General features: G+C 43.1%; 1 protein-coding gene across 9 annotated transcripts in view; it reads left to right on the top strand.

The window, feature by feature from the left end:
* GRIA3 (glutamate ionotropic receptor AMPA type subunit 3) overlaps window positions 1-12340 on the top strand; it is a 258425-nt gene extending 246085 nt beyond the window's left edge. For 5 of the 9 annotated variants that reach the window (XM_017649762.3, XM_017649765.3, XM_017649763.3 and 2 more), the window contains 3 exons: window positions 2629-2743; window positions 5322-5569; window positions 10137-12340. In XM_017649762.3, the coding sequence (XP_017505251.1) occupies window positions 2629-2743; window positions 5322-5567 (361 nt within the window). In that variant the 3' untranslated portion in view covers window positions 5568-5569; window positions 10137-12340. Of the gene's footprint in view, window positions 1-2628; window positions 2744-5321; window positions 5611-10136 lie in introns of those variants that run through there. The other 4 variants (XM_017649766.3, XR_005060543.2, XM_017649767.3 and 1 more) reach the window with 4 other exon arrangements.
* Window positions 12341-16387: the final 4047 nt, after the last annotated feature.

Below are 16387 nucleotides of genomic sequence, written 5' to 3'. Positions count from 1 at the left end.
TTTTTCTAAATCTCTTAACTATCTGGCTTAAGACAATAGGATTTTCATTTCTCCTTCTTCATTCAGTCTGTTGTGATATCATGTGTCATGTGACCCACAGGAAGTTCCATTGGACACCATGAGGGAATAAGAGCAAATAAGGAATGGCTTAGTAGTAATACAAAAATACTTTTGATCTTGCAGACCCTGTGATGACAAAGCCTCAGGGATCCTCTGGGGGCTCTTAGACCACGCTTTGAGAACCACTGCTCTAAACTAACATGTCACACTTTCATCAGCCTAGCTCACTTAAGGGTTGACTCATTTCTTTAAAACCTAGGATCTCTAGGGAGAGATCTCTCTTTGGACCTTAGTGTGAGTGCCTTTAATCTGACTGCTCTGTTGCTGAGATCTAGTAAGAGCAGCTGTACTGAAGAAATTAAATGAAGTAATTTGAAGAACACAGTACGTCGAGGTAGGGTGGGGGCTGGTAAGGGCTTACTCAGAGAACAGTGTGAAGACACTGGGCTACCCAGTTAGAGGAAGCACAGAAAGGAAGAAGAAAATGCTCTGTACTTTTTCCTGTAGTCCTGACGGAATTCGTCACCCAATACACCTTGGAAAGCATCTGCTGTGCACTCTAAACTAACTGCTACAGTCCTGAGCCTGGAGGCCAGTGCCTAACTTAAAGCATAGCACTGGGAGAGAGACAGTGGTGATAAGCCAAAAAATAGTAGCAGGAAAGGAGAGCAGGAAGGGGGCCAGACAGTGGGGATTAGAGGAAGGAGACCGTTCCAACACTGATCTTGGCCATAAACAGCCTGTCTGTCCTTCACAAGTCTAGGACTTAACTTCACAACCTATAATATCTCAAAGAGGCTCAAAGTTTTATTTGAGTGTCTTTTGTTGCTTTACATTCCAAGCAACTCTGGTTGGCATTTGAGAAGCCTAACTTTCTGAGCATTGATTGAAGGAACTTGTGTAAAGTATAAAAGGACCTCAATTTCCTGCTGAGATACAAAATGCAGATATTCAGGCTACCAAGCCCTGCACGAACCAAGAAAGTGTCACCTCCCTGACACTAAAGGTTTATAGTTTTTCAAATTTCAAGTACTCTGAAATTGCATATTATTTTTAAATAATGACACACTTCTCAGAATATCTCAAGATGAGATGGTCCCTCCGCTTTCAACAGCAAAACAGGGAAGAAAGAAAATAGGCTCTGGGGACTTGGTCTGACAGAGGGCAGAACTCTGTGACTCTAGGAAGTCTTGTCAGTGACTAGATATGTTGGTGCACTATCCAAAATAAGCTAAGAAATTCTATGGCATGTTCATAGTTACATAAATGTGTCTGCTTTCCTCCTTGTAAATTGGTGGCATTCAAAATAACATGCACTGGTATTGGCAATATTATTTCACATGAATCTGAATACATGGTAGTTTATTGCCTCAGAATTATGCCACCCCTCTATGTATAATGTATTTTTTTTTGTCTGAAGTTATTACAGATACGTTACTTAAAATTCAGTAGCTCTAGAAAGATGACAGGGTAAAGGTCATTATTCCCATTTTACAACTAAAGAAATTTCTAAGAGAGGAAATCTTTCTCCTAGAACCAGTAGGATTTCCTGTGTTTGCCCAGTGGTTCTGAGCACAGTCCTTAAGGCTGTAAGAGGTGGGAAACTAGGGAACAATGGCCTGGCCTCCTGGGGATGCTGCAGCCTCCCAGTCAAGGGAGTCTTACCTTACTAGCACAGTTAACCTAAGCTGTCCCTCTACAGCATTCCTCCGCAGCAGCAGAGTCTGGTTGCCATTTTAGGTCATGACATCTGGATAATCCATTTTTAAGCAATCTGGCTCACCCTCTGGTGATCTGAGTTGCTCACAGACATATGGCCATGTCAGAGAGACAGCAAATCCCGAACTCCCAAACAATCCACAGGCCAGTTCTCGTATTGTTGAAAATACTCCTCCTACCCAAAACTCTGAGGTCCACATTGTAGCTTTAATACTAAGACCAGTACATGCATAAGAATTCAGAGTTTATGGAGTGAAGGCATGTATGTGGTACAGTTCTGAGATCATTTTCATCTGGGCACCAGATGTGTGTAAAAAGGGATGACTAATCAGAAGGCATGTCGTTCACATAGAATCTATTTTCTCTTCAGTTCGGATTCATCCTTTTGTCTTGCTCCACATATGGGCACCCTTCCCCTTCTGGCCCCATCCCCTTCCCCACTCCTCCATAGAACTTGCTTTCTGTCTGGAAGTACAATAAGACACCCGGTTAGATCAAACCTAACACACCTCCGTCACAAAGCTACTGCAAGCTGCCGCCGACGATTGTCACTTGAGGGGAAACTGCCCTCACCACACACAGCCTATCTGAGGAGTGCCTTTTTTTCTATCCTCATTGCTTAACAGTGTGTGCCGATTACTCAAAGCGATATGGGCAGGCCCTGGTAAATCTAGCGTTGCTGTAGTGTTAACTTTTTATAAGGTAATGCTCAGGTTGCCTGCAGTGTCTAAAATTACTCTGTGGCCAGGGCCCCCTGCTTATCGCTTTCTATAGTTTTAAAGTAGTTTGAAGCTTGAATAACATAAAATAACATAATATAATGTTATTTATGTTATTTCCCACGTGAAGAACGCCTGTAAACCTTGCAGTATTGAAACTCAGTGAACAAGGCATCTTAGACAAGCTGAAAAACAAATGGTGGTACGATAAGGGGGAATGTGGAGCCAAGGACTCCGGGAGTAAGGTCAGTCGCTGAAGGTCTTTTTGTACTGATTAGCACTCACATTTTGAACCACTGTTTATTTTCTACCCTAAAACGGCTTTCTTTCCCAACACACACCCCCTGACACAGTGGGACCCCTTTACAACACCGGCGCTAAAGGACAAGGCAAACACCACCCTCTGAGGCTGGCCATGTGGTGTCAACCACTGCCGCCCCAGAGCCGCAGCTGCGATCAGGGATCGCGATCTGGCCCACCACATTTCCAAAGCTGGACAATGATGAGCTGTGTTATAAGGGGGTTTTACTGTATTTCGCATTTCGAAAGTCCAAAGAGAAACTTTAACGACAACAGCAACCAAAGGGAAAAAAAAACAAAGTACACCCCGTTGTGACAGTACTTTTTCTTGACCTCTTACCGTGTCAGAGACTTGGCAGCTATAAATACTTTTGGTTATGCATATACCACGTTGATCCCATCTGAAAACAGTCAAAGAATAAGTAACAGAGACTGGTCTCTGTAAGCAGAATGATTCGCCCCTCCCAGTTGCTGTCACATTGAGTTCAGCATCTATTTGGATCTCCAATCATCTCATTAAGTCTGTCACACTTCTCTTTTGCAAAGGGGTCATTTGAATCTCTGGATGTAATTCTTGTCAAATTTAGTTGCATGCTCCTTAAGAGTATACATTGTCAGGATAACATCACATTGATAAGCATGAAACACTCTTCTCCACCTCCTTCCTGCCCCCCTTTGCTCCCTTAAGAAAGTTCTTTTTAGTTTCAGTTTTTGCCTTTCCTTTTTTCAAACTAATACTGTGGTATCGGTTAATTCATTTCATGAAATGCCACTCATTTTCCCTGTGCAGTGAACCATTTTGCTACTGTTTTTCTACATCCCGCAACAGGGAAATCGGTGCAACTTAAATACATGAAACTTGAAACTGTTCTTGTTGCTACAGCTTATGTGGGTTATGTCAAAGGACTCTTTCCCCACCATCAAATGCCACATTACACACCAAAACTTCTTGGCAGGGGAAGGGTTGCCAGAAATTGGTCCATCTCCTGATCGACTGTAGAACCTCCTTGTAGATAGCCTCACCAGCCTCCTTAAGGAAATGATTCATTGTTTCATAAGTGACGGAAATGCCTACCACTTGCCTAGCTCTCATTCAACCCAGAAGAGTGACTGTCTACAAGGTTGTCGTAGACATGAGACATAGTCATACCCACTTGCTGAACATGCAATTCAGTTCCAATTGGCCTTCTTATTAAGGTAAACAAGTACAGGACTGGCTCCTAGGAAAACAGAATCAGGGCATGGCCATGTGGTCTTTATATTTCATTATTTAAATGATACCAGGACTGGCCGAGTCACAGTGTTGAGTGTCAGCAATGGCCATCATCTGCTCACTGTGTTATCGTTTGAATAAGAAGCTCCATTCACTGACTTATCAATCTGGGTATTCCACGCAATCACATTCAGCAGCAAAATGGTTACATTCCCTCTAAAAAGACTACAAAATGCTATTTATTTTTTCAAAGAAAGGCTCCTGGCCCTTGGTGTGTCCTACCTCGAGGTAGGGCTTAAGGCACCAACTTTTTTCTTTCCATTTTTCAGTAGCTCAGTTTTTGCTTTTTCATACAGGCAGATAGTCTAGTCAGGTTTGCACAGTTGGACCTGAAAGTCACTGACCGGCTCCCTCGGTTTTTCCCCATTTAAACAGAAGGCAAAGAAGTGCATTATTTTTTTTAACTATTCACTACATTCCCTGGAGTAAAATTAAAAGTGAGCTGGATTTTTTTTAGAATCATCAGCCTCCTGGAAAAGCTGTCTGATTTGTAATGAGCCAACTCAAGACCTAGGGCGTCCTCCTGACAGTTCTCTTAAACTCTGTGGAACATGGAAGGAGCCAGCTCTCTGTGCTGTGCCTGTTCCCACAGCACAAAGATTTGCAGCCCTGAAGATGAGAACTTAGCAACCAATGCCCGAGGGGAGCAATTTCTCAGCCACTGAGGAAAGGGAAGAGTTAATCCTTTTTAAACAAACCCTTGTGAAGTAACTCCCCAGATAAGAACATCAGGAACCTCTAATATTCTCACCTGGCATCTTAAAGACCAGTTGTTGACAAGTTTGTCACAGGGAGAACAAGGGAGAAAGGGGTGTTGCGGGGCAGAGAGGGGAAAGAGTGCTTCAAGTTCCCACATGACAAGAGGGTTACATTTATAGAGATTATGTCACAGCTGAACCCTGGCAAATGGTGTTTAGTGAAGCTGGCAGAGGAATAAATTGAGCTTGTGTTTACACTTGTGCTCCCACAGCCAAGTGCTGTTTTATCTAGTTCTTGATACCTTGTTGAGGTATGTAAGGAGCTACAAACAAGAATATGTATGTGAGGATCACGGCTGTCAACAGAAGCACAATCTACCATCTTACTGGCCATTATGAAACCTCAGCCACTTGCCAGAGTTGAGTCATAACACTTACATCAATGTTCAGTGATTTTACAACTTAGAACTATCCTATACTGTTGTAATGTGCTATAATGTGCCACTGTCTTTGTTTTCCCCAAGAACTAATCGTGTTGTTCATTTCTCTTAGGACAAGACCAGCGCTCTGAGCCTGAGCAACGTGGCAGGTGTTTTCTATATACTTGTCGGAGGTCTGGGGCTGGCCATGATGGTGGCTTTGATAGAATTCTGTTACAAATCACGGGCAGAGTCCAAACGCATGAAACTCACAAAGAACACCCAAAACTTTAAGCCTGCTCCTGCCACCAACACTCAAAATTACGCTACCTACAGAGAAGGCTACAACGTGTATGGAACAGAGAGTGTTAAGATCTAGGGGTACGGTGAAGGTCCTACTAAACTAATCAGCCTTGTGTTACGTATGTGAATCTCTTTTGTTTCTTTCTTTGTTTTTTAGTTCACTTCATTGTTTCAATCACTGTCTATCCTTTGCAACCATTTGATTCTGGGAAAGCAAAGGTGGTGCTTTCCTAATAGCATAGTTGTAACTGAATTGTGGTCTGTGACCCAAAAGGAAGATAAATTCTCTAGAGCAGTACTGTTCAATAGAAATATCTGCAAGCCACATATGTGAACCATGTGTATAATTTTAAGTGCACTAGTAGACACATTTTTAAAGCAAACAGAAATGAAATTAATGTAAGGGTAAATCTTCTTTAACCCAGTATGTCCAAGACACCATTTCAATATGTTATCATAAAAAGAATGAGGTAGTCTCCTTACTTTCTTCATACTGAGTCTTAGAAATCTGGGGGATAGCTTATGCTTATGGCACATGTCTACTTGTGCTAGCCACATAGCAGGTGTTTAGTGGTCACATGTGGCTAGTGGCCACCATATTGGACAGTGCAGCTCTAGAGAAAGCAGCTGTTCTGGAACTGATGTTAAAATGAGCACTGGAAGTGGGACACTGCCACGCTGAGAAAGGCAGTGCTTCCATACGGGAGCGGGGGCCCTCTTAAGTATAAGCATGAGACAGTTTCTTGAATTTTGGAGTTCCTTTGTTGTCCCTTTCTTGGAACTGATATTCAGGTAAGCGTCTCCCAAAGAACAGTCTAGGTCCCCTGCTGCTGCTGCCCCAAATTCATATTTAGATGAACCTGACTGATGCCTCCTTGACTCTGGCAGCTACAGCCAATCCCCCAACTCAGACACATTCAAGGTAATCCTGAATTAGGATAAAGTATCCATTCTAGAAGTGTTTAAAAGAATGTCATCTTGTTACCTTCAAGTGCATCTGTCATTACTAACATACCTATCTGAAATGGAGCAGAACAATTACCAACTTCATAGCCCTTATTTTAGCTGGAAGATTTTTTGAGTTCATGAGACAACGTCAGTGTGCTAGCCTTTCTACAAATGCATTTATCTGTGTTTTGATATCCTTACATTTCACCTTGTTTTTAAGTACTATCTCATCCAAACAAATCATTTGTCTTCACCGTGGAAAGCATTATCTTGCTTCAGGAAGTTGCTGGTGGTCCTTTCCTGCTGCAGACTGCAACCTTTTGCCACAATATATTCAGTACACTGAAGTAACCCACTAACCAAGCATCCCCATTGCACTGCTGAATGTACAATACCTAGACTACCTGTAATTAACACTGTTTGCATGCAAGCATTTCATGTTCCACTGTGCTTACCATATGTTACTCTTGAGTAGGCTATTTAGGGCCATGACAATCTGGGGCATATTGTTTGCTTTCTCACAGGATAGTACATGGGTGATTACAGCCTCACTTAATTATCCCAAATTCTGAGATCCTGGCATCCAAAGAAATAGTACACCTTAAACCTGCACAGCAATTTTCTAAGTGTTCTCACATCCAATGCCTCATTCAAGGTAATGGCTCAGAAAGGATTTTTCCTCTCAGGTAACTGAGACTCAGCCACGTCAAGTAACTTGCTCAAGGCAATACAACTAAGTAGTGACAGCTCTGGGACTTGGACTCAGTCCTTCCTCCTCCTGCAGCAGTTTCCTTCATCAACACCTGCTGTTTCTAACCACCCATGGCCTGCGAGTCTCCAGGAACCTTGAAATCCCAGTGGGATCCTGTCAAATGGAGAGCAGATTCTAAGTCTATGTCCTACTTGTTCACAAAAAAGGCTTGAGGGACTTCACCAAGCCTCCATGTGCCCTACTTCTTAGGCATTCCGCAGGAGGTCGTACAGTCAATTACTCCTACTTTCCACAGAAAGAACCATTCTGAAACACAAGGGTATTAAGGCTCAGGGTCACACAGCCTCCAGACCCTCCTTATTATCACCCATTCCACCTGGAATCGATGGGAATCTATGTCCCTACTCCCCAACTACTATAACCTCAGTCTCTTGTTAAAGCCCCAGCACAGTGCTTCTCAAATGTCACTGTGCACATGAATCCCCTGCAATCTTATAAAAATGCAGATCCTGACCCAGTAGATCCGGGCTGGGAACTGGGACTCTGCATTTCTCACATGCTCCCAGGTCACATAGATGCTGCTGGTCCAGGGAGTAGGAAGAGTCCAGAGAAAATGATGTCAGAGTGTGTAACTTAAGGAAAGAAAGGAAAAAGGGAAGGAGGGAGAGAGGCAAGGAGGGAGAGAAAAAGAGACAGAAAGAGAGAGAGAGGAGGGGGAAGAGCAGAAGAGAGAGGAAAAGGGAAGGAAAGAAAAGAAAGGCAATCAGCAGACCTTGGGGCAGAATGTTGTAGTCCTAAAGTAGAGGGCCAGAGCATCAGACCTGGGCAGGAGCCTCAACTGCTAGCCCACTGGCTTTCCTTGAGTCATCCCGGTTGATCCATTTTGTGAAGCAAAATTCAGGATAATTGAGGCAAAAATCACCCTTTAGTAGGCACTGCTGTCCATATGGCTACAGTCCAGTTGGTTAGCCCCTTGGGAACTATCCCAAGGATGAAAAGAACACCTGGTGAGAGTCTCTGCAAACAAATCTGTCCTCCAAGTCTATGTGAAGCCTCCAGAAAAGAAGGAAGAGCCTTGGAGGGTGAAACCTCCAGAAAAAAACTTTATATGTGTCAGTCAAGAGGCATAAAGCAGGGTGGGCAGGAAATAAAACTACTCTGCTGTCCTCAGCCAGTTTGGTGACATAAAATCAGGGGAATGGTGGTTAAGTGAAGAGAGAGCTCTACATCTACTCATCTTTTATTTCCCCCAAAAGTTTTGGACTGTATCTCCTAGTGAGTTCTAATTTGTTAGATAGTTATCCAACTTCCAATTCTCTGAGTTGGCCTAGATCTGTCAGGGTCTATTCAGGGGCACAGAGATCGAGAGGCACCCTGAGATTTTACTTTTATTGCTAATTATCAGAGCCAGCCTCGGGAGTGTGTGATAACAGTAATTCTTCAGGAAGAATGACTCAAGGGCAAATCACTTGCAAAAATATCATCCAGGTGAAATCTGGTTAATGGAAAGGCATCCTTGAAAGAGACGGGAGTCACTCTCCAGTGTCCTTCAGCGAAAGCAGGGTTCAGGACTACTGGACTCATTGTGGGAACATGTGCCTCAGCCTCAGATCCATCACCCACTGGGCAGCAGACAGCCTCTTGACCACTTGCTGCCTCTCTGGATTACTGACCCCCCCGCTGGAAGTGTGGCCCCCAAGCACGCCTTAGCAGGTGACCAACTGCCAAGACCTCCAGATTCACTGCAGCCTGGGTTCACTCTGCTAACTGTTTTAAGAAACTCTTTCCAACTTTCTCCTTGCCATTCAGAACTACTTCTGGCTTTGGTTTCTTCAACAATATTTTTGAAATCATTCTCATTTTCAAGAACTCAAGATGCCTAAAGTTAAGGGAAAATATTTCCATTTTTCCTCTCAGATGATTCTGTTTAGCCTTCCGAGAAAATATTAACTTGGTTCATGCAGCCCGTTTTCAAAGTGGCTAGATTTTCCTTCTGCAGCCTATATGCATAGACATCCTTGCTAGGGAATTATCCTGCTTTAAAGAGTTCCTCTTCTGTTAAGTGGAAACATTCCGGATAACTGAGCTGGAGACGGTTTTTGGCCTCCAGGTGCATCTGTGACATTCTTCTTGCAGATACTCTTAGTACAAGGCCAGTGATAAAAAATGATTATGTCATTCCTTTGGGATAAAATACTTAGCTGAGGAGAAAAAGAAGGAAGGTTCTTGTTGATGTAGAGGGAAAGGATTGAGAGGAGGTGTATGAGTTTGAAGAAGAGGCAGTGGCCCTAGGTTTTCAGAGTCAGGACGAATGAATCCTGGCACTAGTTAATGCTTCCAAGAGGCAGGGAAGCATAAGTATCTCAATCAGGCCCATCAGATCAAGGCAAAGACCCCGTGGATGCAAAGCCCCTTCAGGGACATCACTGTTCTGACCTCTTCCTGGAATGTGCTGTCTCTTTAAAGCCTGTATGCTATTTTCAGACTTTAATAACTAAGGTTGTAGGTATTAAGAGAAACAAGCTGCCGCCTTTCTGGCAATGAGCAGCAAATTTTCTTCTCACAGTCAATTTACCCTGTCCTAGGTAAACCATCCTTGGTCATGGGCTCTGCAATCAGAACACCCTCTGCAGTGCAGTGGTCCTGAATATGTGTATTTAAATGCTTCTAAAACTTTCTAGCATGCCTACAATCCTAAGTGACTAACAGCTTGAGTGGGACTTCATGCAATGCCTGTATATTCCTTAGTACAATGCCTAGTAGGAAGCAAGCCTGATTGAACAGGCCTATTGCAAAGTATTTGTGTCAGGGGATAGAATTTAAACAGACCTGTTGCCTAAAGCCAGTCATACCGGGTGCAGCCCCAGAGATGCCAATTTGCCAAAATAGTCACAGTACTGGTCCAGGATAGACTGAGCCACAATAAGTGTCTCAACTCCCACAGAAAGCCTGTTCAAATCTCAATGCCCCCACTTGTCTTTGCAGATCCCTTCCCACCGGAGGCATGTGACGAGAGGAATCACCGAAAACGTGGCTGCTTCAAGGATCCTGAGCCAGATTTCACTCTCCTTGGTGTCGGGCATGACACGAATATTGCTGATGGTGCAATGACCTTTCAATAGGAAAAACTGATTTTTTTTCCTTCAGTGCCTTATGGAACACTCTGAGACTCGCGACAATGCAAACCATCATTGAAATCTTTTTGCTTTGCTTGAAAAAAATTAAAACCAACAACAACAACAACAAAAAATGGACATGCAAGATTCCAGTATGTGAAAAAAGATCTTATTTAAAAAAGTCAATTCTACAAAAGCCATTCTTTGATACCACTGCACAGTATACAAATACCATGTCTTTAATACACACACACACTTTAAAATTCCAATTCAACAAAGAGGCCCATCTTAGCTAAAATAATTAATTCCTCCTGATTAAAAAAAAATCTCTGACTTCCTGTGTTTGGGAAGACAGACTGGCATTTCTTCTAGGATCTGCTGACCAGATGTTTTTGGTATTTCCTGTTGGTGGTGATGTTCCATGCACCCTCTTTCCTTTCCACGTTGCTGAAATGTGTATATCTTTAGAATGTAAATGCAACACTTAAGAAAATTCAGACCTTCAGAAAAGGGACTTAATGGTGACTTCTCTGTGTTCTTGAAGTGGTTTTGTGAAAATGCTTTGCTACTTCCCACTTGGTGAAGGGATTATAACAGAGCTTTGGAAACGGGCTTTTGTGCGTAGCAAGGGATGGGGCACTATCAGGCATACCTCTCGGTGCTTTCCTACAATAGATCCCGGGGCTCTCCAGGAAGCCTGGAATTTCAGCTCACAGATCTGTTTTTCTTGCTTCAGTGTGCATTTTAAGTCAATATAGCCGAGTATTTTAGCATTGGGATGAGGGAAATGCTGCCTATACTCCCAAATGTGTTTAGAATATCTTTCTCAGAAACAACACTGTGTCTAGCTCTGCTTTCTCTGCTAAGTATGCCTTTCAAGTGAACACCACGGAGACATGACCGCGTGGCAAGGCAGGCCTGCGGGTTCAGACCACAGTTCTCAATCTGACTCTACTCTTGCTGGGTGTGTCTTACCGGCTGTTGCCCGTTACTGCCCGCGGCTCTCCATCAGACTGCATGTGTCCTTCTCTAGTTTGCAAAGACTAAAACGCACCCCCAAACCTCCCGCTAAACCGAGGGTCTCAGCACCACCCCCAGGTCCTGGCTTGGAGCAGTCTCTCTACTGACTCTCGGAAGATCGCACCATTGCTCCGCGGGCTGTCAAGTAACTAACTGCGTACCTGCCGTTGGCATCCTCAGAACACTCAGAGGAACTAGTCTCCGCTCACTAATTACCTCCTATATAATGACGTACGCTTCCTGTAGTTCAGTAGTTTGCTCTCATCAGTGACGTGCATTGGGAAGTATCCAGACTGTATAAAAACTAGGAGCTCGAAATCATCTCCCAAGTGTGACCTTTAGATGCTTAGTTCACTCGCTGCGTATTTTCTCTTGTCTTCGGAAAAGAAAGGAAGAAGTCTCGTTCCAACAAAACGTTCCCAGAAAAGTGTAATATAAACTTGCATTCCAAAAATTGTGTCATAAGTGAATAACTCACCTGTCAAATTTTAAATGGCATTGAACAAAAAAGAAAGGAAGGAAGAAAGCTGTTGTGTTTTGTTTAGTTTTGTTTTCATGAAACTGATTTTTTCAACTTCTGAATGCTATAATGTCACAGAGCAGGAAGGTAACGCTGTGCAAATATGAAGTTGTATAAAACAAGCCAACAACCTACACACAAACGTTTTCATAGGCACTGTACAAAGAGAGATGTACATTTACTGACTCAAATCAGTTTTTCAGAGAGGAAACTTCACTGGGAAGGAAAAGGCGGGTAAATTGGTTTGTTATTTTTTAAAAACTTGCATGTTTAAAAAAACATTGATTGCTTCAAAATTCTGCTACTAACTTCAAGCTATGGGAGTTTGGCGGTAGTCACTTGAGGACTCTTTTTTTCCAATTCTTTTCTTTTTCTTGTTAAAGCTGTACTTCTGTGAACAGAAAAATTGCCAAGCAAACTCATGGCCGTAAAAGCATAAATTGCATGTGTGGGCATAAATTACAGAGCCTCATTGCCATGAGGTATTGTACAAAGTTTTAATACATTTTGTAAATAAAATTGTAAAGAAAGAATTCTGGTTTTGTGTTTTGACTAACTGTTGAAAATTTACTTGAATGCGGGTGCCAAGAAGTTATTCACTAATTCACTTCCCACCAGAAGCTTTGCCAATGATATAAGTCACCTTAGCAGTGATTTTCCCAAAGGATTATGCCTCTCCCCACCCCAGCTGCAACCACGGTCGGACTCAGCCTCCACCTAAATGACACTGCAGCACCAAGACCTTAGATTAGGTTTGTCAGGATCACCAGCAGTGGGATGGTGTCTACAAAAAGCAAGATACAAGACTTCAGTTCATCTGTGAGGGAGAAAAAGTATGACTTCAGAGCTTTCCATTCCCATTCTTTGTCTCCTCCAACCTTTGGGACCCTCTCTTCAGAGGCTTTGACCCTATTCTTGGTTCCCCAATCCTCCCATATCTAGATCTGACCTCCCAAGGAGGTACCCAAACTCAAGATTGATGATCTTCAAAAACACTTCCAATTACTTTCCCATATCATCACAAAGTATGCATCCTAGTACTCTCAATAAATTGGCTAAGTTTTGCACCGCTACCTTCATTACTGATAATAACTTAATGTCCTATTGGAAAATCTTCATTCCACCAAGGGTCACTGATCTAGAGTGTCCAGAGAAATAATAAATTCAGAACTATTTTAGAATGTTTCTGAGAGAAACAAAAGGCTAACAATGTCCTGATTTGGAGATTCTGAACATGGCATAGAGTTTTATCCAATAAATAAAGCAAGTGTTTAAACATAGACCAGTTTTATATTGTGATTGCCATAGAAAACAGGATATTAATATGGGGAAAGGAAAGGGGATAATTTGTCACTGAGCCAGGAAAGAAGAAAAGTGCAACTGGGATGCTAGAGAGATGAAGTAAGAGATATCTGAGGTTAGGGATCTAGGAAACAAGGAACACAAGGCCTGGGAGAGGAAGAAAAATAAGAGTGGGAAAGGAAAATGCTCAGAAGATTCAGAAGTATAGGCTGTCATCAACACACAGCAGTTAATTTGGCCTGAAGGCTTCACCATATTACTACCATTTTCACTGTCCTCTGAAATGCCAGTTAGCTAGTGAACCATTACACTTTACAACTTTTCAACTGCTTCCCTTTTCTTTAATTAGGACACCCATAGCAGTTCCACCAGAAGAGAACTGATTCTCTAGGAGCACACTCAGTGACTCGATTGGTGTGACAGTCCCCTTGGTGGCTGATGAAATCACTTCAAGTCCAAAACGATGTCCCCAGATCTTCTAAAATAGATGTCCATTTTAACGAGAACTCCAACTCCTTACCCTAACAGAGAAGCTACTCTCAGGTGCTGGAGCAGATGATGGTAGAGCACAGTTTGGGTTTAGGTGGGGTTTGGGTTTTTTTCTCCTTGGAGGAAGAGAGAAGCAACAGGAACACTTTTAGACTTTCTCACGTCAGACCTCAGGTAGCTGTGTATCTTGCTTACACACAAGGTCAGCTGGGTGTGCACAAAGGTCTGGCTCCAAGTGTCAACACTCTTCCTGTGCACACAAGAAGAGTGTCTCTTGGTCTCTGCATTGATTTTCTTGCCTGTCAAGACTCATATCTGATCGCACTCTGTCTACAGCACAATCTTCAAACAGGAAGGGCAACTGCATTTAAGGAAACCTTGGTAGGATCATGGAAGTAATGGTGCTGCAAGTCACCTTCCTGGTATTGTGGGGTGGGGGGAAGGGTTGACTGTGATTTTGGGAGATGAACATGGAGGAGGAGAACAAATTGGGAAGCAAGAAATGAAACCATTATTCCTCAGAATCTGGACTCAGAGAAGCAGAAAATGCATTCATATGCTATCTCATAAGGGTCAAAAAAAGTTATACCACCAAAACTATTCTCAGTTGGAAAGTTACTTTCAAAACCTGAGCCAGCTATTCAATTACATTGGCCCATATCCCTCCCTTCACTTGCCATGTTGGACTGGGCTTCCTGGGCACCAATTTATTATCAGATCACTTGGCAGATATGACACTCAGCAGCAATATATCTAAATTCAATTGTGGACACTCACAGAACTTAGCATCTCATCAGGAAATCTCTTTTGAATCTAGAGGCACTGGAAAGACTTATCATTTCACCCCTATCATTCTGGACTGAAATAAAGTTCTTGGAAGACAGTGACAGATGGCACTAAGATTAATGAACTGAAAGTTAAAGAAGGAAGTGCTAGGAGACTTCCTGTTCATCTAAGACTAGGAGTCAGGGACAAGACTTTCATATTCAATGAAGACACAGGGAGCTTGGACTTTCTCAAAAGGATCCCAAGAAGGGTGCTGTTCTTAGAAGCGGATGGATGGTCTTTCATTGTCCCAAACCTACTGCCACTTCCTTAGCCTCCTCAAAACTGAGGGTTCGCAAACCATTTGAGTGGGCGAGACACCCAAGCTCTTTGACAGCCACTGTCCTTGCAAGCAAACATCACCTGAACAAGACGACTGGGGAAGGGCATGCACTCCTCTCCATTCCAGCAGCCCGGTGATGGGCAGAGAATTTAGCTACTGCTCTCAGGGGGCTGCAACCTGGGTAGCAAGGCAGACGAAGACTAAAAAGACTCTGCACCCATTCATGCCCAGTGCTGTGCTTGCAAGCGAACTCTAAGGAGCTCAAAATGAAGACTTCCCCCTCTGTGCCTTCACTTCAACCTGCGCTTCCTAATACAATCAGATGGGCCTGATTGGTTCTTAATACAATTGGATGGGACTTTGTGCCTCAAAAGCTGTCCTTTCAGCTGAGGAGTCACATCTGGCCTTTGTAAGCCTCTAGCTGCTGAAAACCACAGAATGACCACTTTGCTGCCAAGCTGTCCACCCTCTGAGCACGGGGTATTTGCTCATTTCTTGCCTCATGATGCCCTAGCTATAAAAGTGTAAGACAACCTGAAATGACAGCCTAAGAAATAATCCTGCCCACCCCCCCTACCCCATCAGCAGCATTGGCAAAATTACCCCTGCACTGGTTTCATTTGGCTTCAATCCTGCAGCAAGATAGTTGACTTAAATTTTTCCTAATAAATATGCATTAAGCCTGAACAAATCAATTAAAGTGATGGCAGCTCACAAGAAGCTTGAATGACAAGAAACAAGTTTACAAGCATTTCCAAACAACATTGCAGTCTTCCCCTTTGAGAGTGCTGGCTTCCCTGAAAGTCTGGAAACCCTCTTGCAACCTGAAAAAAGCCTCAAAGGCCTGCATTTCCCCCCACTTTCAGTATAACTTCAGAAAAACGCATTCTACCCCATCTCCTCTTCCTCAATTATTGTACTATGGCTTCTGCCCCACTACTCCAGAGGACCTGCTCTTGCCAAGGTCATGGACTACAAACTGTAGTCCTACTTCATAGCAAGGGATGGCAAACTTTGGCCCACAGTCTAAATCTGGCCCACCACCTGTTTTTGTTAGTTTTAATGGAACACAGTTTTAATGGAACACAGCCATGCCCATTGTCCCACAATGGCAGACTTGAGTAGTTGCAATAGTATTGCCCAAAGTCGAAAACATTGACTAACTTGCTCTTAAAGAAAAAGCTTGCTAACCCCTACTTTAGCTTACTTGACATTATTTGACCTCCTTCCAGAATTTGGCACTGCGAATCTTCCCCATCATGGAAATCTCTATTCCTTTGACTTCCATGACAGCGCGTTCTCCTGGTACTCCTCTTACCCTGCTGCTGTTAATTTCTCTCCTGCTCCCTGGTCTCCTTTTCTCTCTCTTAATGTCAATGTTCTCCTGAGTTCTTCTGAGTTCCAGCATGTTCCTTCCTCTCTTCTCTCTCTGTAAAGTAACTCTAGGTGCTACTCCATGGTTTCTATTTCTATATTATGATGTCTCTGAAGTCTCCAGTTTCATCTCAAAACTCTTCCTGAACTCCAAGCCAGTATATCCAAATGTCTATGGTACCTCCTCACTGGGATTATCTCATAAGCATATCAAACTCAATATTTCCATAGCCACTGTGGGAAGCAGTATGGAGGTTCCTCAAAAAACTAAAACTAGAAATATCATACAACCCAGAAACTCCATTTC

The sequence above is a fragment of the Manis javanica genome, chromosome X (assembly GCF_040802235.1).
Source record: "Manis javanica isolate MJ-LG chromosome X, MJ_LKY, whole genome shotgun sequence".
Lineage (NCBI taxonomy): Eukaryota > Metazoa > Chordata > Mammalia > Pholidota > Manidae > Manis > Manis javanica.
Note: the sequence above shows the minus strand (reverse complement) of the source record. Positions and strands in the feature narration are given on the sequence as shown.